Consider the following 27,582-nt stretch of genomic DNA (forward strand, 5'->3'; position numbering starts at 1 on the left):
TTCATTTTGTGACAGGATAAGGGTGTCGCTGGCTAGGCAGCATTTATTGCCCATCCCTAATTGCCCAGAGGGCAGTTGAGAGTCAACAACTTGTAGGCCAGACTCAGTAAGGATGGCAGATTTCCTTCCCTAAAGGACATTAGTGAACCAGATGAGTTTTCCCGATGATTGGCAATGGATTTATAGTAGTCATTAAATCCTTAATTCCAGATATTTATTGAATTCTGCTATGGTGGGATTCGAACCCAGGTCGCCAGAACATTACCTGGGTTTCTGGATTAACAGTCCCAGTAATAATACTACTACGCCATTGCCTCCCCCTGTTGAGAGGACACCAATATACATAGACTCTCCCACTATAGAGCCTCCCTGCCACACATATGACTGACCATTTCATTCAATAATTGGTAATGGAGTTGTGCTAGACCCCTTGGGGATGAGTGACTATAAGATGAAGAGTGAGATAGTTGATTTTGTGCCAAAGGTCCTGAATCTTAATAGGGGAATCTATGATGATATGAGGTGTGAGTTGGCTATGATGGATTAGGAAATGTTACTGAATATAATGACTGTAGACAGGCAATAAGAAACATTCAAAGGATGAATGGTGTACAAAAATTGGCACAAGAGTACAAAAAGAACAGTGGCCAAACAGTGGTTTACGAGAGAAGTTAGAAATGTTATTAGTTGCAAAAAAAGAGGGTTATGAGTTGACAAGTTGAAAACAATACACCTGAGGATTGGGAACATTTTAGATGTCAGCAAAGGAGGACCAAGGAATTGAGTATGAAGAAATAAATAGAGTATGAGAATAAGTTTGCTAGGAAATTAAGAAATTATTGTAAAAGTTTCTATAGATTTACAAAGATAAAAAGATTGGTGAAAACTAATATAGGCCCCTTACAGTTAGAAACAGAGAATTTATAATTGTATAATAACAAAGAAATCACTGAGAAACTAAATTTATAGTTGTCCTCTGTCTTCAGAAGGGACGACATAAATAACGCACCAGAAATATGGGGAATAGAGGGGTTAGTGAGAGGGAGGAGCTGAAGCAAATCAGTATCAGTAGTGAAGTGGTGTTGGAGAAATTGATGAGATTGAAGGCTAACAGTTTCCAAGGGCCTGATATTCTGCATCCCAGAGTACTTTAGGAACAGGCCCAAGAAATAATGGATGCATCAAAATTCTTTAGACTTTGGAACAGTTCCTATAGATTGGTGGGTAGCTCATGTAATTCTGGTATTTTAAAAGGAAGGTAGAGAAAAATAGGGAATTATAGACCAGTAAGTCTGACATTGGCATTGGAGAATATGCTAGACTCCATTATCAAGGATTATGTAGCAGAAAACTTAACATTGTGCATTTACAAAAGGATAATCATGCTTGGTAAATCGGCTGGAATTCTTTGCAGATGTCACCAGTAGAGTTGATGTGGGGAGCCGGTGGATGTGGTTAATTTGGAATTTCAGAAGACTTTGAATAAAGTCCCACATAAGAGATTAATGTATAAAATTAAAGCGCATGGGATTAGGGGTAGTGTATTGAGATGGATAGATAATTGCTTAGCAGACAGGAATCAAAGGGTAAGAATAAATGGGTCATTTTCTGGACCCCAGCTCTTCACAGTATATGTTAATGATTTAAATGATGGAACTGAATATAACATCTTCAAATTCACAGATGACACAAATTTGGGTGGAAAGGTGAGTTGCGAGGAGGATGGAGAGATGTTGCAGGTTGATTTGCAGGCTGAATGAGTAAGCAAATACACAGTAGATGCTACACATTGTGGATAAATATAAGGTTACCTACTTTAGTAGAAAAATAGGAAGGCAGAACGGCAATAAACTGAGACGGGGTATGTTCAATAAGAACATTTGCACCAGTTGCAAAAGAAGGCAAAGTGAATGTTGGCTTTCATAGCAAAAGGATTTGAGTATAGGAACAATGATGTCTTGTTCTGAGTATGCAGGACATTGTTGAGGCCACACCTGGAATACTGTGCACAGTTTTGATCTCCTTATCTGAGGAAGGAAATTTTTGCAATAGATTTACTAGATTGATTCCTGGGGATGACGTATGAGAAGTGGTTGAGTCAGTTGGGATTGTATCATTGCAGTTTAAAGAATGAGGGATTATCTCTTAGAAACCTATAAAATTCTAACATGACCAGGACCAGGAAGGATATTCCTGATGGCGGTGGGGAGTGGGGGGATCCAAAATAAGGGGTCACTAATAAGGATAAGGAGTAAACCTTTTAAGATTGAGATTGTAACAAGTGGTAAATTGTTTCCCTCCTTCATAAGGTCAGAAGTGTGGATATTCTTTGATTTACACAGTTTTCATGACTCCTCAAATACTGAAACATCTGTGCAAGATCTCAATAAAACCCATGTTTGGACTGACAAAGGGCAGGAAACAGTCATACTACACAATTGCCAGGCAATGAGAATCTCCAATCAGAGAGAAACTAAACATCACCTCCTGGCATTCAATGGCATTGTCATCACTGAATCCCTCACTATCAACATCCTGGGGCTTACCATTCACCAGAAATGAATTGGACTAGCCATACAAATGCTGTGGCAACAACAGCAGTTCAGAAGGTAGGAATGTTGCAATGAGTAATTGCCTAACTCCCGCTCTCTACAAGACACAAGTCAGGAGTATGTTAGAATGCTCCACCATAACCTGGATAACTGCAGCTCCACCAACACATAAGAAGCTTGACACCATCAATGACAAAACATGATTAACACGACATCCAATCCCTCCACCATCGATGCTTAGTAGCAGCAGTGTGTACCATCTACAAAGTGCACCATTAATATTCACCAAGAATCCTTAGCCAGTACCTTCCAAACTGAGGTCCACTACAATCTAGAAGGACAAAGCTGGTAGATACATGTGAGCGTCACCACCTGTGAGTTTCCTCCAAACCACCCACAGTTCCAGTGTCAGCGGCGTGGCTCCAGGACATGGCTGGCTCAGGTACCTGATGGCAGAGGTGATGGTGTTCCACCTGCAGCATGTGCAATGACTTGGGGCACCTGATTGTTCACAGACTGAGGGATGGACTTTGTGGCTTTGTTTTTTTGGCAGCGAGGACTTATGGTAGAGGTTGGGGAATAATCTGGACATTTCCTTTACATTCAACTGTTTTATTTCTGCTTCTGTTATTAATCCTGTCTTTTGTACACTAAGATGGCGGTGGAGAATGGCAACTTTGTACACTTTTCACAGTATCCTTGTACTCGAGTACATGTGACAATAAAATCTAAATATATCACTGTTCCTTTACTGTCATTAATTCACATCATGGAACTGCCTAACTGCATTGTGGGTCTACCTACACCAAATTGACTGAAGCAATACTAGAAGGGAGTTCACCAGCACCTTCTCAAGGGCAACTAGGGATGGGCAATAAATGCTGACCCAGTTGCGATGCACATATCCCATGAATGAATAAAACATCTTCTTTAAAAAAAATCAGCTGGTTATGAATCTTTGGAACTCTCTGTCTGAGGAAACAGGTGCTCAGTTATTGAATATATTCAAGGCTGAGATTCTGGGCCAGAAAGTGGAGTTCTCAGAGGTTTCAGCCATGACTACCTCTCTAGTTTCTTACCTTCTTATGATAATCCTTATGTTGCTGACTTAAGTGGGGTTTATATCTTGGCTGCTGCCAAAATTATGGGTATTCACTGACATAATGGTTTATACTTTGTCTCAAACCAATTGTACATTAATGGAATGGTAGGTCATCTTTGTGATTCCTATATTGCTCACCATTGACATATATGGCCCACAGAGCCAGATGTGAAATGTTAATGCCTCATTGTACTACTAGGATTCCCACAAAGCTGACAAATTCACAAGTCTGCTCATCCTGGTCCACTCTGCTTTGTCAGTACATGTTGTATTTGTTTCACTATATGTTTGAGGCCTCCATTAACTTCCTGATACACTGATCAATATTGCTTGGAATGATCCAGCCACATTGAATGTGAACATAACCCGCATGCTTAACATCTAAGAAAAGCACTGTCCTTGCCTTGATGTGAGGCTGCAGTTTCTGTTGAAGGAGTTGGTATACTCCTATGATCACTCTGATATTGAATCATAGTCACCTCAAGCCTCAATCCAGAATGTGTGGAGGGGAAAGAGTACTCCGAAAATCTGTGGAGATAGGGCTGTCGCTGGAAAGTATTCCTTTTTTCCCCCTCTATGGTCTCAGTTCCATTTATCAATCATGTTGCAGATCCTGCAAAGACAGCCCTATACTTCACAGACTTGATGTGCATAGATGGTCAAATCCTGTGCTCCCCCCCCCCCCCCACCACTCCCCCGCCACCCATGAACGATTGCAGTGACTCACTGAAAAACGTTCAAAAACATACCATTAAATTTCCAAAAATCTTGTCATAGAAGATGTCAAAAGCATGTTATCATAGCACGTTATCATAGCAGCAGTGGTTGGCAGGAGGAGGTAGATTCCTTGGTGCATCCAAGGTTGGATTTGGTTTTGTTGTTCATAATTAACTTGACAACACTGACTGTCTGGCCTTACATGCACACTTGGGAAATAGTTCGCAACTTACATAAAAATTTTTTCCAGCACTATGAGGAAATGAACTGCTTTCCAGGATGGGACATCAGAGCACTTTGAAAGCAGAGTGTAGAAAACATGTAGATAAGGTGATAGGAAAAGTGTATGAGGCTTTTATGAATGAAATTTGAGAGAACGTTTTGAGGAAAAAGGGATTAAAAGTATCTGAAGGCCTACTTTTAGGCCTGAATAGGGTATAGGACATAGAGCACTTGTCTCAGTCAGGGAGTGAGGCATTACCAGCTTTAAATTGGCTTTGGACATCATTAATATTGTTTGTGAAAGCAGTTGCTGCTCATCTCTACAGGTTGCCTACCCATTTTAATTTCCAATCTGTGAGGGTGGGGGTAGGGGCAAGCAACTTTGGAACGATTGTGGAATCAGGGATCACTCTCATCAATTGGAGGATAATTCTGCATTGCATAATATAAATGAAACTGATAATTTATAACAGTAAAAAATTAATCGAGTTTTTTTTTCTTTGTAAAAGTTTATTTATATAAAAAGCCAATGTAATAATTCACTGTAAATGAAAATTATAACAGCATATTGTAATGGTGTATGAATCTCTATAATAATACATGAACCATATATTGACTCAATGACCGTCTTATTGTAACATGAAATGAATCACATGTAAACAATCAAATAATTATTGCATTATCGTCCATTTCATGGCTTTCAATTAGCAAACAGTTGGTTCTACTATAACACATGTTTCTTCAATGCGTTTTTGGAAATTAGACTGTTATTTGTAGAACATGAACTTTCCTTACCGTTATTGGTTTTAACGTGATTCCAGCCCCATAAGTTTGGATGGCGCGGCAATTATGCGATTTTCTTATAATGCGAGATTGTACGGGAATGGAACAAAGGCGTTACATCAGAACCGACTGTAATTCAAAAAGTACGTTCTGAAGGTATGGCACAGTTGCCTCATAATTGCAATGTGAACTCTGTAAATCTGCACATGTGGCTTTATGCTTAATGAATGGAAATTCACCTGCGGTATACTTTAAAGAGACTTAAATATGATTTTACATTTCTTTAAGATCTGTTTCCAGCCAGTGCTGTCAGAAACCTCAGCATACCAAATGTATTTGTAAACCTCCCTATACCTTCCAAAAAAAACGAAAAACCTGAAGATACTATTCAACACTATGCTTTTATGTGGATAGATTTGAAGTCACTAAGGTTACTTTGCTGGTTAGTAAATTTTTATGAAATAAATTTCTGTGCAGCCATAAAGAGCAAGTGTGTTCCTCGATTTCACAACAGTTCTAAACATTATCTTCTCTATCCCTGACCTCACAAACTGAAATTTACGTTCTTAAAATGGTGGGCAGCATGTCGTGACAGGCACCAATAGCACGTCCAAATATTAATGAGGCTTGAACATAGTTTAAAGCTCATTTTTCACTCCCTGATTTGAAAATAGTACCATTTCAGACTCAGGAGGAGGCAGAAAGAAATGTCCAACCCACTGAATTTATGATGAGTCCCTCTAAGCCTCATACAATTAGTCATAGTCTTGTTCCTGATATGTTGTTGGGGCAGAAGATATATTGATGTCTGAGGAAATGATAACTGGACAAGGTTCTATATTAGGAAGGCAATTCATTTACCACCAGTCAGTGAACGCAAATTTTTATCCCAGTGTTGCTTTAAATGTTGCTCAGCAATGTTGATCAGTGACTTTGGATATCTTCTACTCAGGAACACATGACCTTCTAGATTTTGGAATAATTGGATGAATATTGATTTGTGATATTTCTTGGTCTGTATTCTTCACATTCAAAGATTCTTGCCCAGGCGTTGTTTGAGAAAAATCTGAAGCTGCTGTTTTCAATTCAACTTGTAATGATTCTTCCTGTTCGTAAGATTTCTGGACCTCTTTCTGCACACCTGTCTCTGAATCCAACAGTATGGAAACATCCTCTGAACTCGAATTTGCATTTGCATTATATCCAAAGATCATTTTTGCCTTTGCTTCTTTTTTTTTATTCCTAATTTGTGCAATTTTCTTCTCAGTGTCCTCCATGAAGGTGGTCAGTAAGTTAAACAGAAGTGCCAACCATGCCATGCCAAAGAGGATCCAGATTGCCATCACTGCCCGGTAAAATTTTCTGTACTTTATATGAGGGTTGACACCTGTTGGCATAGATATACTGGTTTACCTCAGAAATTCAAAGAAAAACTAAGTTCTGTAATTAGAGAAAAGAAAGAAACAGAAAATACAACAAAATGCTGCAGATGTGTTGGAGAAGATGTTTGTATCAGCCAGTAGTGCCTTGGTGACCTGTTATAATCCCTGTCAAATGTTCAGCTCTATTCACTTCAAAACACCAGAGGGATGTATAACAGCTGGCTGATGCAATGCAGCCATTTAGCACTGCTGCACAGCACAAATTCCTAAAGAGAAACGACAGGTCAATATTTCTGTTTGAAGAGCATTAGTCCAAACCTGAGCTTTAATGAAATACCATCACAGGAAACTTCATTCTGTCTTTAGCCTATTGGAAATCTGACAGACCTTCTGTATTTTTCCAACATTTTAAGCTGATACTTGAATCAATTAAATGTGGCAAAAAATACTCTACGTGTGCAAAATGATTGTATCTTCAAACATTGAAATTTAGGGCTGAAATACATTCCCAGCAAAAGCATTTTTGCAAGGTCAATCAATTTCGTTACAAACACAGTAGAAGGTGATAACTTTCAAGACAGGCTCAGAAAAATTCTAATCTATGAGGAGAGGTATCCAGCCTCAGAATTTGTATTTCATGTTCACCAATTAGACATTGAACAGTTGCCCTATACAATGCCAGGGATTAGGTTAATGTCAAAAAGCTTATATTGCTGCAGACTACAGATAACCTAAAAAATTTGCTTTAAACGAGAGAACAATGAAAGCAATTTTGTGATATTAGCTGGGAAAGATGTAATAGCAGGTTAGATTTTGAAGAATATTTGTTGTTAACAAAGGAACTTTACATTTTTCTTATGATATGAAACATAAATGATATAACACTTTTAGCATATAGAACATAGAACAATCCAGCACAGGAACAGGCCCTTCAGCCCACGATGTTTAAGCCTACCACAATGCCATTCAAAACTAATCCCACCTGCTTGTACATTATCATTATTCTTCTATTCTCTGCCTGCTCATGTGTCTGTCTAAATGCTTCTTAAATTTTGCTGTTTTATCTGCTTCTACCACCTCCCCCGGCAGTGCATTCCAAGCATCTTACCACCCTCTGTGTACAAGACTTACCTTGCACATCTCTTTTAAACTGCTCCCCCTCTCACCTTAAACTTATGTCCCCTAGTATTTAACAGTTCCACCCCTGGAAAAAGATTCTGACTATCCCCCCTACTATCCTTTCATAATTTTATATCTATCAGGTTGCCCCTCAGCCTCCGATGCTTTAGTGAAAACAAAGTTTGTCCAAACTCTCCTTATAGCTAATACAGTCCAATCCAGGCAACATCCTGGCAAATGTCTTCTGCACCCTCTCCAAAGCTTTCACATCCAGAAGTGCACACAATACTTCAAATGTGGCCTAACTAAAGTTTTATACAACTGCAACATGACTTGCCAACTTTTACACTCAATGCCAATGAAAGCAAGCATGCTGTATGCCTTCTTTACTGCCTTACCCACTTGGGGATTGCCACTTTCAGGGAGCTGTGAGACTTGGACCCCAGGATCCTTCTGTATATCAATGCTCCTGAGGATCCTACCATTTCCTGAATACTTTCCTCCTTTATACATCATAGTTATGTAGAGTAACATTTTAGCGCCATGCAAGTGACTGTCATCATATTATGTGTTTACAAATGTTGCCCAAGCTTTCATTTTAAAATTGCTTTAAGGCTGTTTCCTTTTTGTGAACTAATTTTGAGTCCAGTAATGGACTAATTTTGTATTTAGTTCAGATGAACAATTGTTGAGTGAGCAGTGTCCAATTAAAAGCTGTTACCAATAGTTTATATAGGGTTCTACTGCCCCGGCTAATAAGCCAACTTTTCTCAAAACATAAACATAGCAGATTTAGCTACAGATTTGTTCTTCAACCCAGTAAGGTCCTTATTGATTTATTCCTAACAACTGACCGATCACATTGACTTTTAAAATGTCAAAAAAGTACTTAGTCTTTGTTGTCTAGACAAATATAAAAATAAACAGAAGTACAATTACTTCAGCATGAAATGGAACAACTGTTGCCAATGACCTCAAATAAGGCTCTTGTATCTGGTCTTTCTGCATTACTGGTGTGATCAATGAAACAATTTCCTCTGTGTGCAATAGGATATTTTACAATCGTTTAACTTATCAAAAAGCTAACAGCAGTAGCATGCAACAAAATCATTTCTTTTGTCTGACATCATTGCTCTAAGATAAATCTGCAGCAACTTGGGCTCTCAGGTTGATGTGAAAATTAATCTAAATTTGGTATATATTTAAGAATGGGTATCATAGTTACCATTTATTTCAGAACAGATGATTCTGTTTGCTCTTGACAATTGGCAATGGGAATAACATTCGAGCATTCTCGATACAACATTGGTACAACATACTTCAAATTCACACATGTTGTGAAATCCAGTAATATTGGTGTAGGGTAAAATAAGAATTTCTGAGCATATGATACATAGAAATGAGGAAGGTTGTTTTAACTGTATAGTTTTTGGTTTACATGCATTTATTGTGGTATTTTATATTTCATAGAATTGTAGAATGACTACAATAACAGAATGAGGCCATTCAACCCAATATTTCTATGCTGTCAGAGAAAAATTCACCCTCTTGGTTTTCTCCAGAGCCCATAAGCCCGTTCTGTTCAGATAATTATCCAATTTCTGTTTGCAAGCCTACCTCAGAGAATGCACTCAAAATTCTAGGCACTTATTGAGTAAAGAGGTTTTTCTTCGTGTTGCCTTTGGTTCTTTTGTCTGTTACTTTAAACATCTGGTTCAACCAATAGGAACAGTTCCCCTTTATTACCTGTTCAGGGCCCTCATGATCTGAATACTCTTATTAAAGCTTCTGTCAGCCTTTTCTTCTCGCAGGAGAACAACTTAGCTTCTCCCGTGACCTCAATTACCTTTTGTGCCAGGAAGACCATCAGTTGTAGCAGCTCGAACTCTGGGTTTCAGAACTTTTGCAGCAGCAGGTGGTTTCACTGCAGTTTATGCATGAGGCTGAAAGCTTACATGGATAGCATGTTTATAGATGCGGTCACTGCACAGCTGAAGAATATGTTGGGTATGTTCACAAGTCAATCAAAAGAATAGACACACATAGTGTAGTGTTCCATCTTTATCTCACTCTCCAACTAATATTCAGTTCTGGATGTTGATGAAGCTGATGGTTCATCTTGGGAGTACAGCCAAAGCCAAGTTCATGCTAACACAGGAGGCTCAGATGTATGGAGTAAAGGAAAGATGGGAGAAGCCACGGTGATTGATGATTCAACAGTTAGGGGCATAGATAGGGTTCCTCTAGCCACAGATGGGAATCCAGGATGATGGATCCCTCATACTAGGATCAAGGATCGCACTGAGCAGCTGCAGGTTTGAAAGCATTGTCTGAGAGTATGGTGGAGGCAGGTATATTCAATGCATTTAAAAAGAAATTTGACAGTTATCTGAAAGGGAACAATGTGCAGGGTCACAAAAGAGAAGGCAAGAGAAGTGGACTCCTCATTCGAAGAGTCAGTGCAAACATGATAGGCTGACTAGCCTCATCCTTCACTGTAAGAATTCTGTGATTGTATCCTCCCCAGAGGTGCTTCCAAGTGGTGAGAAAGCTGCAAATTGTAAAATGATGGGCTGAACACTCAAGCAAAAGCAGTGGTCCTGACAGCAATGTCTGGGAAACCCCAATACATACCATTCTTCACTCCAATAATCAGCCATTCAGCATCACCCTGTTTCTTATCACTCAGCCAATTTGGTATCCATACTGTGCTGTTTATTTCATGGGTATCAACTTTGCTAACAAGTCTGTAATGTGGCACTTTTGGAAGACTTGTCAACCACCTTGCCATTATTAAACTTCGCTGTTATGCCATTAAAAAAAAGCTTAATCAATTTAGTTAAATACAACTTAGATTTTACAAATCCGAACTTCCTCAACTAAAGCACATTTGTCTGATTTTGCTTTGGATCATCAGTCAGGATTTTCTATTTTTGAGTTAAAGTACAGAGATGGGCCCTTAGGTTGTCTTATCCCCGCATGGCCTGCGGTGAATTTTCTGAAGCAATTGTCGCTTTTCAGCTCATTTCACAAGTAAAGAGGTTATATGTCAACTAAAATGATGAATCATGGGCAGTTGGTAGTTGGAGGTTCTCAATCCCTCTGCCACCTCCTTGGGTCAATAGTTCCAGTGCCATATTTAAAGGCCACCTCAGCACCTCTTCACTCACTGCAAACCCAGGAGCTCAACAACAACCTCTAGTTGTGGTTTGCAAATCACCCAGCTGAAGATGTTTGCAAGGAACCTGAAACTGACTACCCATTTTACAGAGTCCTATATGCTTGAAGTGTATTGAAGGATTCACATGGACGTTATGCTGTCAATTATGCAGCACCTATGAAGAGGCAGACATGGCACAGCCAGTCAGAAACATTGTTATTTGCTGTTCTCAGATATGTAGACACTCTCACACATTCTTCTACAGAATGGATTGTACATCTTCAGCAACTAATTTTCATTTTTGCCTTCCACAGGTACGATGGTAACCAGACAGCAAAACTAAACACACCACAGAACTGGTTTAGCATTATGCAGATCCTAACATTCTGCAGGACTGGATGAGAAAGAGAGGGCAGTATGAGACTAATGACATTAGGTAAGATGTGTCAAATCTGGAGAGCTTTCCTCAGGTCGAGTGTTCCCTGATCCAGCTTTCTTTTTAACGTTAGTGCAGCTAAGAATATAGGATCAATCAGTGAGCTGCAGTGTCCACTGTGTTACAGCCAAATATTTACATAGATAGCTCAGAGCTTAAAGATCTCTCAGCTGATCTCTCTGCCTCAAAGTTATCACATTATAAGCTGACAGAAGAAACACTTTATTTTAAAACACTATTGAAAAATGAGACGCTTCTAAGTTAAAGAGATGCTTTGGATAGAGATCGCAGCAGCCTCTCAACCAGTCGGTCATTAACAAGCAGAATAGCAAAAAAAAAGCAGGTCCATGGAGCTTAGACCTCTGCAGATTGGTGGTTAGGAGGTTCCTTTGATGGACCCCAAAGTCCAGTTGGTCTGACATCAGTGGGGGTTTTCCTGGGCCATTTCAGAATCAGCTTCCTCCTCAGAGATGATCTCATGCTCCTCTATTTCTTCCTAATCCAAGACCTCACCCTTTTGTACAATCAAGTTGGAGAGAGAGCAACAAAACACTGTAGCACACTCTGTCTGGGGTGTACTGCCTTGCACCACCTGGCCAGTCCAGGTATGTGAATCCCATCTTCAGGAGACCAATGATCTGCTCTACATTGGCCCTGTTGAAGTCTGTTTAGTGTTAAGAATCTTCTTACTATCAGTCTGTATATTCCATAGAATACCAACAATATGGAAACAGGCCATTTGGCCCAACAAGTCCACACCAACCCTCCAAAGAGTATCCCATCAGATCCATAACCTTTCCCTGTAACCCTACATTTCCTATGGCTAACACACCTAACCTACACATCCCTGGACACTATGGGCAACTTAGCGTGGCCAATCTGTCTTAGCTGCACGTCACTGGATTGTGGGAGGAAACCGGAGCACTCAACGGAAACTCATGCAGACATGGGGAGAATGTGAAAACTCCACACAGACATTTGCCTGAGGATGGTATTGAACCTGGGTCGCTGGTGCTGTGAGGCAGCAGTGTTAACCACTGAGCCACCGTGCTGGCCTAGCAGGGCACTGTACTGTCCTTTGTAGATACAATCCATTGCACCCAGCACCTACAGAAATCCTTCATTAGCCAAAAGTCTCATTGCCCTGGCTGCCTGACTGGCAGTATCCACTGGGAAATTAATAAATGGGCAAGCTTTAGCAAACAAAGCATTAGTCATCACCAAGATGGATTTATGAGTAGATGCCTGAGGATTCTGAAACCGCAGACTCCCTGAAATGATCCATTCAGATTGAAATTGAGGGCCATTGTCACCTTCAAGACACTGGGATGGGCTTGCCTCCTAGTCCATGGGGACACAGGTACGCATGCAGAAGTTGGCAGATGCAGGACACCACTCCTGGGTTGTCCTGAGTCACTGCTGACACTGCCAGTATGTCACTTGCAGATAGCTGCATGTTGATCTGGAGTCTCAGTTACAAGCTAATGCTCACCATCCATGTTGACCGGCTTGTGTAGGCTGTTGTACCTCAGCAAGCTGGTCTGCAGCTGCTGCTGGATTGGACTTCAGCAGCTGTTGTGTTACTGTTTGAGCAGTCAACACTTGTGGTTTCTTCTGAGAAGCAAGACAATCTAGAAGAATGGCAGGATTAATCTGTGCCATCTCGATGTTGCTTTTGCCCATGCTGCAGACAGAGGAGGAGGGCAGTAAGCAGAACAGATTGTGAGTGTACCCAGAGCCAAAGACCAGGGGATTGCTAAAGTTGTGAAGGAGGGATAGAGATGCAAAATGTGTCCTTTTCATATCTTCATTTTCACCCATTTCAGGCATGCAACATTAATTCTGTTTCTCCCTCCACCGATGCTGCCAGGCATACTGGGTTTCTCCAGCACTTCCTGTTTTTATTTCATATTTCCAGCATCTGCACTATTTTGCTTTTACTTGAACCTTAATCTTTCCTTGATCAAAATTAGTTTTACACTGATGTTCCTTGATCTCCCCTATAAGATAGTGCAGTGCCTCAGCTTCCAACTCCCTAATTACAACATCCAATTGCCCCCACCCACGGCCATTCCCTCTGCTTCAGCACAATCCCTGAATAAGACATGAGTTGCCTTTCACATTGGATGTAGCACTACATAGACCTTTCACCTCTGGACTGACATGCACCTCAGCCCCGGACCCGATTGCCACATAATCCCCAGGCTGACTGAATCACAACTACCCACCCACAGTGAACATACACTTACCAAACTTTCCTTCATTCCTTTCATCGCTTTTGTGGTTCACTACTGTTCAGACAATGCCACTCTGTTTGCTACTTTCACAGGTCCATGCAGTTCAGCCATAAGCAGGCCTTTACAGTTTGTGCTGAGGTGTACTGTTCTGCCATAAACAGCCTCCAGTTGATGGTTCAGGAAGACAGCATGCCTGGTCCACTTGGACACATCAACTCTACTTTGAAAAATCATACACCTGTAACTATGGGCATCGTTTGAAGCCATGTCATTACAAGGATAAAGCAATAAGTACTTGTCCTGGGGTGGATGAAGAAATGCCTAATTTTTGGTATTGAGTTTCTGAAGCAAGAGTTTCTAGATTGTATGGAACTTCATTGAGAAAGTGAAGTTTAATCCAACGAGTTGTGACATTAATGAAATGAAACACATATAGATAAGGTGTTCACCATTTGCTAGTGACATACTTGCCTTAATACCTCAATGAGAGAACTTAATTGCTGAAGTTTTTCTTAACAGCAGGAATCTTATTTTCGACTTCTTACCCGATAAGTTCACCCATTGGCCATTCTCTTCATCATGGCAGGAATGGAGTATCCTGTCCCATGATTTCTAAAAGCTGTTTGACCACGAGGTTAAACTGGCCAGTACTTGTTGAGTTTGTCCATACTACAATCTATTTTGAAAAAAGTGATTCTGCCATTGTCAGCGCATTACATTACCTTTGCATCTCAGGAGAATTATGGTTAATGCTTTGCCAATTTTCATCCTTATTTAGATTAGATTACTTACAGTGTGGAAACAGGCCCTTTGGCCCAACAAGTCCACACCGCCCCGCCGAAGCGCAACCCATCCATACCCCTACATTTACTCCTTACCTAACACTACAGGCAATTTAGCATGGCCAATTCACCTGACCTGCACATCTTTGGACTGTGGGAGGAAACCGGAGCACCCGGAGGAAACCCGCGCAGAACGGGGAGAACGTGCAAACTCCACACAGTCAGTCGCCTGAGGCAAGAATTGAAACCGGGTCTCTGGCACTGTGAGGCAGCAGTGCTAGCCACTGTGCCACCTTACCGCCCACCAGGTACATCCCAGGCAGTCCTGGAGACTTAGCAACCTTAAATTATAACCTGCATTTCTAACATCTCCTCTTCATCAATTTTTTAGGCATTCATTGTATCAACTAAGTTTTCTTTCATGTGACACCATGTTCTTTCTTGGTAGAGACAAACACCCTGTACATGCACAAAAAAACACCCTTTTACTATATATATGCTTAAACAATGAACAAAGAAAAATGAATAGTACAGGAAAAGGCCCTTTGGCCCACCAAGCCTATCATTGCAAACTCAATATCATTTCTAAACTAAAGACCTTTTGCCTCTGTGATCCATATCTCTCTATTTCCTGCCTCTTCATGTATCTGTCAAGATGCCTCTTAAATGTTGCTATGTTATCTACTTCTACCTACTCTGACAAGATATTCGGCATACACTCCACTCTCTGTAAAAAACATTGGCTCTCACATTTCCTTTAAACTTTCCTCCTTTTACCTTAAACCGATGTCCTCTAGTAATTGACATGTCTAACCTGGGAGAAGAAGACTCTGAATATCCATTCTATCCATGTCTCTTGTAATTTTCTAAATTTCTATCCGGCTGTCCTTCAGCCTCTGACATTTAAGTGGAAACAAGCCAAATCTTTCCTCATAGCGAATACCCTCTAAACCAGGCAAAATCCCAGTAAATCTGATGAAGAGTCATTTAGACTTGAAATATTAGCTTGCTCTCTCTCTCCATGGATGCTGTCTGACCCACCATGATCTCCAGCGTTTGTTGTTTTCAGAACACCCTGGTAAATCTTTTCTGTACCCTTTCCAATATGCAATATTCCAAGTGGGCCTGACTGAAGTTCCATACTGTTGCATCATGATTTGCCAATTTTTATACTCTGTGCCCCGATTGATGAAGGCAGACATTCCTTATGACTACTTGACCACTTTATCCACTTGCACAGCCACTTTCTGGAATTGTGGACTAGTATACCTAGATCTCTCTGTAAAGATAGTTTTTGTATTTTTTCACTTGCTGCTTCGACTGTTACCACTGAGCCCAACAGCAGCAAGTATTTAGTTTGAACTGCCTTAAGCAAAATACATCATTTTAAGGATTTGAGGATGTTTTAAAGTATGAGCTTGTACAGGCATTCAGAAGTAGATCATACCTCCACTAGAAAATGCACACATTTGTGCTTAAGTAATAATTAAGGCAAGTGCATCTCTATTTGGTGCTTATGGAATATAATACATTTTCATTTACAGTCTTGATTGAATTATTCAAATAATGACAACATCTATTGCTGAATTCCATACCTGGCTGCAGCTCCATTGTGTTATATTCACTCATGCAAACAGCATGCAAAGACTGATTCAATCGAAGATTAGAACTATTGGGTTACAGCTTCCCATTATTGTGTCAGAGATTCAGTGTGTCAATTATGTCAATAATTCCTGTATTTATAGTCCACATTGCAGTAATGAAGTGTTATGAAACAGCTATTTGTTGCTGACAGTTTAATTAGTGTATGTAATTAACATTAGATAAGAATATTAAATTAGAGATGCATTTAATTAAGACGTGTTGTAAAAAGATTGCTTTAGTCTTTGCAATTTGCTGTTATTACAGTAAATATTACTAAAACGCAACAGATAATTATAGCTTTAAAATGTTTCACATGAACAAAACTGTAATATCAGTTTTTCAGTTTTATTATCATTATTTTCATAATTAGGAAAATGTGCTACTTTTAAATAGGGCCTGGCATTATCTATACATGAGTAGGAGAAATGCAATATTTACAATCTAGTAGGCCTATTTGTAGGATTTTCAATATGTTTGTACTTCATTTAAAAAAGTGATTAATCCTTATATTCTTATCAATTAATTAATAAACTGTATCAAAACTCACCCACAATATAATCACCAAAACCAATGGTGCTGAGAGTGATGAATGCATAATAAACTCCTTCCCTGTAGGACCATTTCTCAATAAAACAAAAAACTAGAGGTGGTAAGGCCAGGAATATTCCAGCACCAATCACAAGAAAAAACAGGAATGTTAAAAGCTCCACTCTTTTCTGAAATAAAGAAAGATTAATTTATATTTAAATAGCAAATAGGAGTATCAATTTAAATAAACTTTCACTTTAAGGAGACCTATACAATACTAAATAGAAATGTCAAATATAATTCTTAAATACAAGACTTGAAAGTTGCAGGAAATTGTTTCAAATTTAAAAGGTCTGTCTCCTGTCATTTGCCCTTCTAAATAAATTCTTATATTAATTAATTTGTTATCCATAAGCATACTTGAGCAATTCATGCCAAAAGAATTATTTTAATAACCAAAAAAAGCAATTATATTTGTACTTACATATGAATAAATGCAATCCATAATCATTCAATTGAATTGAACTACACATACCTTGTTCCATTCTCACATGGCTCACCATACCCAGAGATATAATGGCTTATTTACCCATCCCCCAATACAACTATGGTGTCTCAGAAGAATCTATTTAGAAACACAAAAACATACAAAGTAGGAACAGGAGTAGGCCTTTTGCGCCTGCTCTGCCATTCAGTATGGTCATTGCTGGTCATCCTGTCGTCAGTATCATCTGTACCTGTCCCTGCTTTTGCCCTATACCCTTTTGCCCTAAGAACTATATCTACCTCTTTCTTGAAAACCTTCAATATTTTGGCCTCAAATGGCAGAGAATTCCCTCAATGTCCAAAAATGTATCCGTTTCCAAATGTATCCTGATGGCACCAGTACAATCACACCATGAATTCTCTTGACCATTTCACTCTCCTTCAATTGTCAACCTTCTTTTCCAATATCCAGTATGGATGAACAGACATTTCCTCCTACTAAATGTTGGGAAAATCAAACTATTGTTTTTAGTTCTATTATTCCCTACTCAATAATGCATCTCTCCCTGGCAATGCCTGAGGCTGAACCTGACTGTTCATGACCTATCAGCTACTAAAACTCACATCCAAGCCATTGCTACCTCTGGAGTTCACTATTCTATTGCAGTCAGATAAGTCACCCATTTTCTATTGTCCATAAACATGAGGCCATACAGAACTTTGTGCTGTAACATGAATTAAATTCCATCAGGCCCATCCTGGTTCCTGGTTGAGCAATGCCTTACTTTTAAAATTTTCACCATTGTTAAAAATCCCTCCATTGTGATACCACTCCCCATCCCTGTAATCTTGCAAAGCCTAACAGTCCTGCATGCCACTAATTATGATCTTTTGACCGTTTACCATTTTAATTGCTTCATCATTGACAATTGTACTTTAAATTTTGTCAGCTCATGGATCTTTTATTCCCTCTCGAAACCTCTCTACCTCCCTTCCCTTCACTCTCTAAACTCTACCTCTTTGACCAAATTTTGATCATCTGCCCTAATGTCTCTTGATAGTACATTCTGCATTATAACGCTCCAGTGAAGCATTGGGATATTACATCAGAGTTCTTATAAAAATGCAAGTTGTTGTTGATGTATGTAACTGTTATTTATTTAATAGCAAGTGTACCAACAAGTGTAGTATAATGTGGCCTTTGATAATGCAACATCTATAATTAAGTTGCATGGCAGCGAGACCTCTATTTAAGAATGTGCTTTACTATTTCATAAGTCACTTTTTCAAGCTTTTGAATCAAACAAGATTCTGGTTTGAAACCACCACAGTTGTAAACTTTATGTAACATGTGTTTCCTCATGATAGCATACTGTCAGATACTAATCTTTTATTTTAGAGATCAAAGGTAAGGAGGAAGTACACATCATTGCACAGTGTCATAAGTGAAGGAGTGGAACACTAAACATGAAATGTCTGAGTTGTGGGATTTAGGTCCAATTGTAGTATTCCCTTAAAGTCCTCCTGGTGCCTTCCTTCACAAAGGGATAATATCTTGTATATATCCTGCAATGCATTTAATATTCAGGAGGCTTCAAATTATCCCTTTCCCTTTAAACAAGAGGTAGTCTGCAGCTAATGTGGCTTTAAAAAGGAAAACCTTGAAAGGTAGATAATCTTTGGATAGTGTCGTCAGTTCCCATGTGATATATATTTAAGCTAATTAAATCCAGAATGTATTTGTATCAGTGTAGCAACATGTTTATGAACCTCATAAGGAATTCAATGTTACATGAATATGGAATAGTCTTCTGGTATGCACTTGATGAAGCAACATAAACAAGAATATTTGTGTATTGGTTAATCTTGACCAAAAGTGATCCCTTTTACAAACAATGTTGGTCATTACTTTCCTAGTTAAATTTAGAATTGTCCAGGAGGATCTAAATGAATTTTATATAATTTGCATTCATAGATTTTAATTATTAGATAAACGTCAACTTCTTAGAAGTTTAGTGTATTTTTTTTGTATCTGTACCTGTTTCATTCCTCTCTTGAACAGACAATTGCGAATTTTTTCTGAATGGGAAGATAGACTTTTGCCAACAGCACCAAGAATAATCACATGCAAGGGAATTCCGAAGAGCGCGTAGAAAACACAGAAGATCTGACCTCCAGCTGTTGTGGGTGAGAGATTTCCATAGCCTTTGGGTAAGAAAAAATTAAAATATTCATAACAAAAACCATATATGATAATCCTTATCTACATTATGAAGATAGATTGTCTGAAATATGAACTTATTATATCATCAGAAAGAGCACTTTGGAAACCAGATGTTATTGGCTACAGCAAGAAAAAATGTAGCAATTACAAAACATACAAGCTAACTGACTGAAGTCACCCAGTCAATAATATTTTCAGGAAACACCACATGATCCACCTTTTGGGTGTAGTAAAGCTCTGAATTTTGAACAGATGGTCAAGAATTTGAAATGATTTGCTTGAAGATCAATAGTCCTTTGGCCTTTTCCTCTTTCTCCCAAAATCCTCTCAGCCTAGAATGTGAGGTGAAGATTTCCTGAAATTCCACATCACCAATTGTGGAGGGATCTTAAAGAAGATTTTGGAATGTACCTCACTGTCTCCAGAAAAGAGAACTTAGCCATCTATAAACGATCCAATAAGGCACCACAGCACCAACAGTCTATAAGTAACTTCCGCTGTAGAAAACTATTTGGAACAATTTATGAACAATCCATTTTTCCTGAGTTTAACTTCTACTTAGCCAAACTACTTCTAAGATAACAATCTGCATTTTGTTTTTATGGGGGTGTGTGTTAATTTTCAAGGATCAATGATGTGGAGGTGCCAGTGTTGGACTGGCATGGGCAAAGTCAGAAGACACATGAAATGCCTTCACGTGATGAAGGAGCTGTGATCTGAAAGCTTGTGATTTGCAATAAAAATTTTTGGACTATAACCTGGTGTTGTGCGATTTCTCAATTTTCAATAAGGGTAATGATATTTACACTGCCTAAACCTGTCGTTAACAATCTTTGCATCTTTGCTTGAATAAGTTGTGTTTGTGATAAAGTAGTTCTTGTTTTTTGGAAGAAATTTGGTTTATTTGTTTCAGATACTGAGCTAAATAGAGTTTGATATCTATGTAACTGGCAATATCACCAGTCTTCTTAAGCTCATACTTTGTTATAACTAGAGGAAGAGTGGGTCTGGGAAGACAATCAGTTCTCTCCCCGAATCTCAATTGTAACATCGACAAATGGCACCTTTTTGAGAATTACTTAATACCTGCTAAATGTGAGCAACTCCAAATTTGTTTATTAAAAAATCTTGCTCATAAATGTTCAAAGACCTTTGTACATTCCAACATATGTCAGTTAAACAGTGAAACCTTTTCAGTTGTGTGATCATAAATCCAGTTTACTGCTTTCATGTGAACTCTTTGTTGACTTTAGATTAACAGAGACTTTACCTTTCAGGATGGGCTAGAAACGAATAGTGTTGCAATGAAACAAATATTCAATACTTGACAAGGAACAGGTAAAGGAAATTTTATACATGCAAAACTTAAAAATAAAAATACCATGCAACATGAGTAGTGGAAAGAATTATGAAAGTATTGAATTAATTCAGATCAACTCTAAAGTTCTGAAAAAAGGTCCCTGGACTCAAAATGTTAACTCTGCTTTCTCTCCACAGATGCTGCAAGACCTGCCGAGTTTCTCCAACAATTTCTGTTTTTGTTTCAGATTTCCAGCATCCATAGCTCTTTGTTTTATTCCAGAAATTAAATGTAGCAGCCTGGAATTTCCAATGGGCTGATAGCCTATTCTGCTACATAGATGGGGTTAATAAGACCAGGGGGCATCTCTAATGCAGCAGATTCTGGGGGAATTGCCCAGGAAATTAAAGTCTCTAATGGGCAATTCCTCTATGCTTGAAACCATCCAAAAAGATCCAATTAAATCTGAAAACTTGGAGGGTTCCACTGCCTTTGCTAATAACTATTATCATTGATAGTGTAAAACTGAACTGCCCCACAGTACTCACCAACCTCCACCCAACCAGATGGGCCCTAGACTCTTTACAGTCCCTATACTCTGACCTGATGGCCACCCTTCCTACTCTGTGACATGGCACCCCCTCCCTCAGTGCTGCCAGCTCCCTCTGTCCTCAAGTTTTGATATTAGCTCCAGTCCCCAGGACCTGACAAACCCCTCCCATAAGACCTAACTTTACTTTAGAAGTAGAGTTGAAGAGAGTGCGGATGAACTTTGATAGTCCCTGAAAATGGGCACAGAGATTGTGATGCTCTTTTAATCTCAGCCCTTTTGAATCAACACAGTTGGTATGCAGTGGCCATGACAATGGTTGTGTGGGACAAAAAAAAGAGAGCAACCAACATTACATTCTGGCTCACTGCCCAATCAGTCTTGCTGAAAATAATTTCCAGGAAAAAACAGTTCAGAACACATTAGGTTAGTTGTTATGCCGCTTGATTCATTGTCAAATTTCCCACCAACGCTCACTGCCTGAGATTGGACATTATGAATGATTTATTAGGTAAGGTACTGAAAGGGCTTTTTGTACTTGTGAAACCATGTTGCAACTTAAGTCAGTACTTGCAGCAAAACAGAGAGAAAATGGGAATTGAACTGAAGATTATTATTATTAAATCCATTATTTAAATTATTTAAATCCATTTTCCAATTCTGACTCTTATTCTCTGTAATAACAGAGAATAAGAGTCAGAATTGGAAAATGGATTTAAATCGTGTAAGTTTGCTTCCTGTGTTAGGTGATCCCCAGCTTCAGAATTAATTCAATAAAAGTGAACCTTACCTATTGTAGACACCACTGTAGCTGCAAAAAAGAAAGAGCTGCTAATATCCCAATTACTGTGGGTAGATTTGGAATCATTTCCAATAGGATTCACTCCATGCTTTATAGCTTCAGTTATTGCCTGTAGAAGTAGGAAATGGAAATTAATATTTCACCTTAATGCGGAAACACTTGGTTCTCACATTATAGTTATATTTTGAAACAAAGGTAGCATAACTATTTTACTAAATGCAATTTATTTCTGAAAGTGGCAGTTTGGCTCAATATTCGTGCTTGATTATTTTCCAACATAATATATCAATTGTTTTTTAGCCTTTTTTCCTTTGAAGTAATCATCACTGGGTGGATGAAATAAATCTGGTACATGTCATGGACAAGGATTTTATAGGACACTTAGTATCTTATCTCACCACTCAGCTTGTTAGGAAATTGTAGGCAAATTGTTCAAGAGCAACGAGAATAGAAAGTTGCTGTACTGTAAACTGATGGATAAACTTTCACATTTAGGTAAAAATTATTTCAAAATGGTGATAGTAAATGGCTAGGCTTTGGACTTAAAGAAAGGATAGCAGCTGATCCTCAGTGAAATAATCATGAAGATTATAGCTAACGGAGGGATCTAGGAGTTCAAATACATAATCTCATGGAAGTATAAGCTAAAGTAGAAAAATAGTGTTAAAAACACTGAGAGAATTTTATGGTTATAAATAAAAACCAAAATATATAAGAGTAAACGTGTTATGTGAATCTGGATGAAAAATAAGTTGAGTCACTGTTAGAATACTGTGTGTTGTTTCGCTTCCTCCACCCAGTTATAACATAGATCCACCTTAATGCTAGTGAAAATAAGAAACTGCAATTTCATTTAAAACAACTGATTATTTCTAATTCAGCACAGATACTTAAATGAACATTTAGTAGAATTGTGGATAAAAAGAGTAAGAAAATCCCATTTTTGCAATTTAAATATACATTTAAGAGAATAAGGAGATAGGTTAGATAATTAATTTTAGAGGATTGTTGAAGCACAGAATGTTTGCCATAGGGAGTGTTCGAAAAATTTTCTAAGGTAAACACATCCATTTGAAGTTGTGTGGAGAGGAGCAGGGCAATGGGATTAGTTCTGAAGTAGAGTCATAGAGTTATACAGCATGGAAACAGACCCTTTGGTGCAACTCATCTGCACCGACCAGATATCCTAAACTGATGTAGTCCCATTGTCAGCATTTGGCCCATATCTCTCTAAACCTTTCCTATTCAAGTACCCATCCAGATGACTTTTAAATGTTGTAACTGCATCCACTTCTACCACTTCCTCTGGCAGCTCGTTTCCATACATGCACCACCCTCTGTGTGTAGGACTTGCCTCTCAGGTCCCTATTAAATCTTTCCCCTCGCACCTTAAACCTATGCTAATTTTGAACTCTACTACCCTTGGGAAAAGGCCTTGGCTATTCACCTTATCCATGTCCCTCATGATTATATAAACCTTCATAAAGTCACCTTGCAGTCTCCAACGGTCCAGGGAAATTATCCCCGAACTATTCCCCAGTGATCAAAAGTCTGTTAGTTTTAAAAGAGTCATGGAAAAGGATAGACTGGATCCAATTTAAAGTTCTAAATTGGAGGAAGGCCAATTTTGACAACATTAGACAAAAACTTTCAAAAGTTGATTGGGGGCGAATGTTCACACGGAAAGGAATGGGAGAAAGATGGGAAGCCTTCAAAGATGAGATATCAAGAGTCCAGAGACAGTATGTTTCTGTTAGGGTGAAAAACAAGGGTGGTATGTATAGGGAATGCTGGATAACTGAAGAAATTGAGATTCTGGTCAAGAAAAAGAAGGAAGCACATATCAGGTATAGACAGCAGTGTTCAAGTGAATTCCTAGAAGGCAATAGAAGTATACTTAAGCAGGAAATCAGGAGGGATAAAAGGGACATGAGATAGCTTTGGCAAATAGTATTAAGGAGAATCTATAGGGATTTGACAAATACATTTAGTACAGAATAACTAAGGACAGAATAGGGCCCCTTAAAGATCAGCAAGGTTGTGTGTGTGTGTGGAACTGCAGGAGATTGGGCAGATCATAAATGAGTATTTTGCATGAGTGTTTACTGTGGAGAAGGAGAAGGAAGGTTGAGAACTTGGGGAAATGAATATTGACAAATGAAAAATGTCCATATTATGTAGGAGGTGGTGCTGGACATTATATAACGCATAAAGGTGGATAAATCCCTGGAACCTGATCAGGTGTATGCCAGAATTTGAAATGCAACTCTTCCTTGAAAGAAGAGTTGCAGGAAGACAGAATAGTGAAGAAGGCACTTGGTATGTTTGCCTTTATTGGTCAGTACATGGAGTATAAAACATAGAACATTGCAATGCAGTTCAGGCCCTTCAGCCTTCAATGTTGTGCCACCCTGTGAAGCTCATCTAACCCACACTATTCTATTATCATCCATATATTTATCCAATGACCATTTAAATGCCCTTAAAGTTGGCAAGTCTACTACTGTTGCAAGCAGTTCATTCTACGCCCCGACTACTCTGAGTAAAGAACCTATCTCTGACATCTGTCCTATATCTATCACCCCTCAATTTAAAGCTATGTCCCCTCGTGCTAACTATCACCATTCAAGGAAAAACATTTTCACTGTCCACCCTATCTAATCCTTTGATCATCTTGTGTGTCTCTATTAAGTCACCTTTGAAAGCACATGGGATCAATGTGGATTTCCACCAGATTCCTCATTTCCACCCCCTCCACCTTATCCCAGTCCCAAGCCTCTTACCTGGCACCGCCCTCTTGACCTGTTCATCTTCCTTCTCATTTATCTGCTCCACTCTCCTCTCCAACCTATTACCTTCCCCCAACCTTCATCTACCTATCACATTCCCAGCTCCATTCTGCCCCCAACCCCCAGCTCCATCCCCTCTCACTTATCTCTGAGGCCCCCTGACCCACAAGCCTTATTCTTGATGAAGGGTTTTATGCCCAAAACGTTGATTGTCCTGATCCTTGGATACTGCCTGATCTGCTGTGTTTTTGCAGCACCACTCTCGACTCTGATCTCAAGCATCTGCAGTCCTCACTTTCTTGATTAAGTCGTCTCTCAACCTTCTTCTCTCTAATGAAACCAGCCTCAAGTCCCTCAGCCTTTCCTCATAAGACCTTCCCTCATACCAGGCAACATCAGGGTAAATGGGGCAGCATGGTGGCTCAGTGGTTATCACTGCCACCTCACAGCACCAGGGACCCGAGTTCAATTCTGGCTGCTGCGACTGTCTGAGTGGAGTTCTCCCCGTGTCTGTTTGGGCTTCCTCTGGATAGTCCAGTTTCATCCCACAATCCAAAGATGTGTAGGTTAGGTGAATTGCCCATAGTGTTAGGTGCATTAGTTAAGGGAAGTGGGTCTGGCTGGGTTACTCTTCGGAGGGTCGGTGTGGTCTTGTTGACTGAAGGGCGTGTTTTCACACTGTAGGGAATCTAATCTAAATATCCTCTGCACCCTTTCCAATGCTTCCACATCCTCCCTATAATGCAGCAACCAGAACTGTATGCAATACTCCAAGTGCGACCACACCAGAATTTTTTTACAGCTGCAACATGACCCCGTGGCTCTGAAACTAATCCCTCTACCAATAGAAGCTAACACACTGTATGCTTTCTTAACAACCCTATCAACCTAGGTAGCAACTTTCAGGGATCTATGTACATGGACACTGAGATCTCTCTGCTCAACCACAATACCAAGAATCTTAACATTAGCCCAGCACTCTGCATTCCTGTTGCTCCTTCCAAAATGAATCAACTCACACTTTTCTGTATTTAACACCATTTGCCACCTCTTAGCCCAGCTCTGCAGATTATCATTCCTGAAGAAGGGCTAATGCCCGAAACGTCGATTCTCCTGTTCCCTAGATGCTGCCTGACCTGCTGCGCTTCTCCAGCAACACATTTCCATCCCAGATTATCTATATCCCTCTGTAACCTGCAACATCCTTCTATACTGTCCATACCTCCACCAACTTACTGTCATCCGCAAATTTACTAACCCATCCTTCTATGCCCTCATCCAGGTCGTTTATAAAAATGACAAACAGCAGTGGCCCCAAAACAGATTCTTGCGGTACATCACTCGTAACTGAACTCCAGGATGAAAATTTCCCATCAACCACCACCCTCTGTCTTCTTACAACCAGCCAATTTTCGATCCAAACCACTAAATCACCCTCAATCCATGCCTCTGTATTTTCTGCAGTAGCCTACTTTGGGGAGTCTTATCAAACGCTAAACTGAAATCCATGTACACCACATCAAATGCATTATCCTGATTCACCTGTTTAGTCACCTTCTCAAAGAGCTTACAGGTTAGGTGAATTGGCCATGCTAAATTGCCCGTAGTGTTAGGTGTAGGGGAATGGGTCTGGGTGGGTTGCGCTTCGGCGGGTCGGTGTGGACTTGTTGGGCCGAAGGGCCTGTTTCCACACTGTAAGTAATCTAACCTAATCTAATCAAATAACCTACCTTTCACAGAGCTGTGCCAACTATCTTGAATCAACTTATTCCTTTCTAGATGATTATAACTCCTATCTCTTATAGTCCTTTCCAGAACTTTACCCACAACCAAAGTAAGGCTCACTGGCCTATAATTACCAGGGTTGTCTCTACTCCCCTTCTTGAACAAGGGGACAAAATTTGCTATCCTCCTGTCTTCTGGCACTATTCTTGTAGACAATGACAACATAAAGATCAAAGCCAAAGGCTCTGCAATCTCCATCCTAACTTCCCAGAGAATCCTAGAATAAATCCCATACGGCCCACAGGAATTTTCTATCTTCTCACTTACTAGAATTGCTAACATCTCCTCCTTATGAACTTCAATTCCGTCTAGTATAATAGCCTGTATTCCCCTCGACCACATTGTCTTTTTCCTATGTGAATATTGACGAAAAATATTCAAATAGCACCTTTCCTATCTCCTTGTACTCCATGCACAACTTCCCACTACTGTTCTTGACTGGCCCTTACTCTAGTCATTCTTTTATTCCTGACATACTGATAGAAAGCTTTAGGGTTTTCCTATATCCTACTTTCCAAAGACTTCTCATGTCTCCTCCTGGCTCTTCTAAGCTCTCTCTTTAGGTCCTTCCTGGCTAACTTGTAACTCTCATGAGCCCTAAGTGAGCCTTCACATCTCATCTTTACATAAGTCTCCTTCTTCCTCTTGACAAGAGATTCAACTTCATTAGTAAACCACGGTTCCCTCACTCGACCGCTTTCTCCATGCCTGACAGGTACATACTCGTCAAGGACAAGCAGTAGCTGTTCTTTGAACAAGCTCCACATTTCAATTGTGTCCATCCCTGCAGTTTCCTTCCCTATCCTATGCATCCTAAATCTTGCCTAATTGCATCATAATTGTCTTTTCCCCCAGCTATAACTCTTGCCCTGTGGTATATAACTATCCCTTTCCATCGCTAAAGTAAACATAACCGTACTGTGGTCACTATCACCAAAGTGCTCACCTACCTTCACTTTTAATACCTGGCCTGGTTCATTAC

At 39.5% G+C, this 27,582-nt stretch overlaps 1 protein-coding gene across 4 annotated transcripts in view; it reads right to left on the reverse strand.

Annotated features, from left to right (window-relative positions):
- LOC122553650 (potassium channel subfamily K member 16-like) overlaps window positions 1–27,582 on the reverse strand; it is a 240,880-nt gene that overhangs the window by 208,016 nt on the left and 5,282 nt on the right. For 2 of the 4 annotated variants that reach the window (XM_087989904.1, XM_043697778.2), the window contains exons 2-4: window positions 22,015–22,135; window positions 19,189–19,355; window positions 16,684–16,852 (exon numbers count right to left, since the gene is read on the reverse strand). In XM_087989904.1, coding sequence (XP_087846030.1) covers window positions 16,684–16,852; window positions 19,189–19,355; window positions 22,015–22,135 — 457 coding nt within the window. The other 2 variants (XM_043697777.2, XM_087989903.1) reach the window with 2 other exon arrangements.

The sequence above is a fragment of the Chiloscyllium plagiosum genome, unplaced genomic scaffold (assembly GCF_037043375.1).
Source record: "Chiloscyllium plagiosum isolate Xiang-an unplaced genomic scaffold, Cpla_swu_hap1 HiC_scaffold_8, whole genome shotgun sequence".
NCBI classification, from domain to species: Eukaryota; Metazoa; Chordata; class Chondrichthyes; order Orectolobiformes; family Hemiscylliidae; genus Chiloscyllium; species Chiloscyllium plagiosum.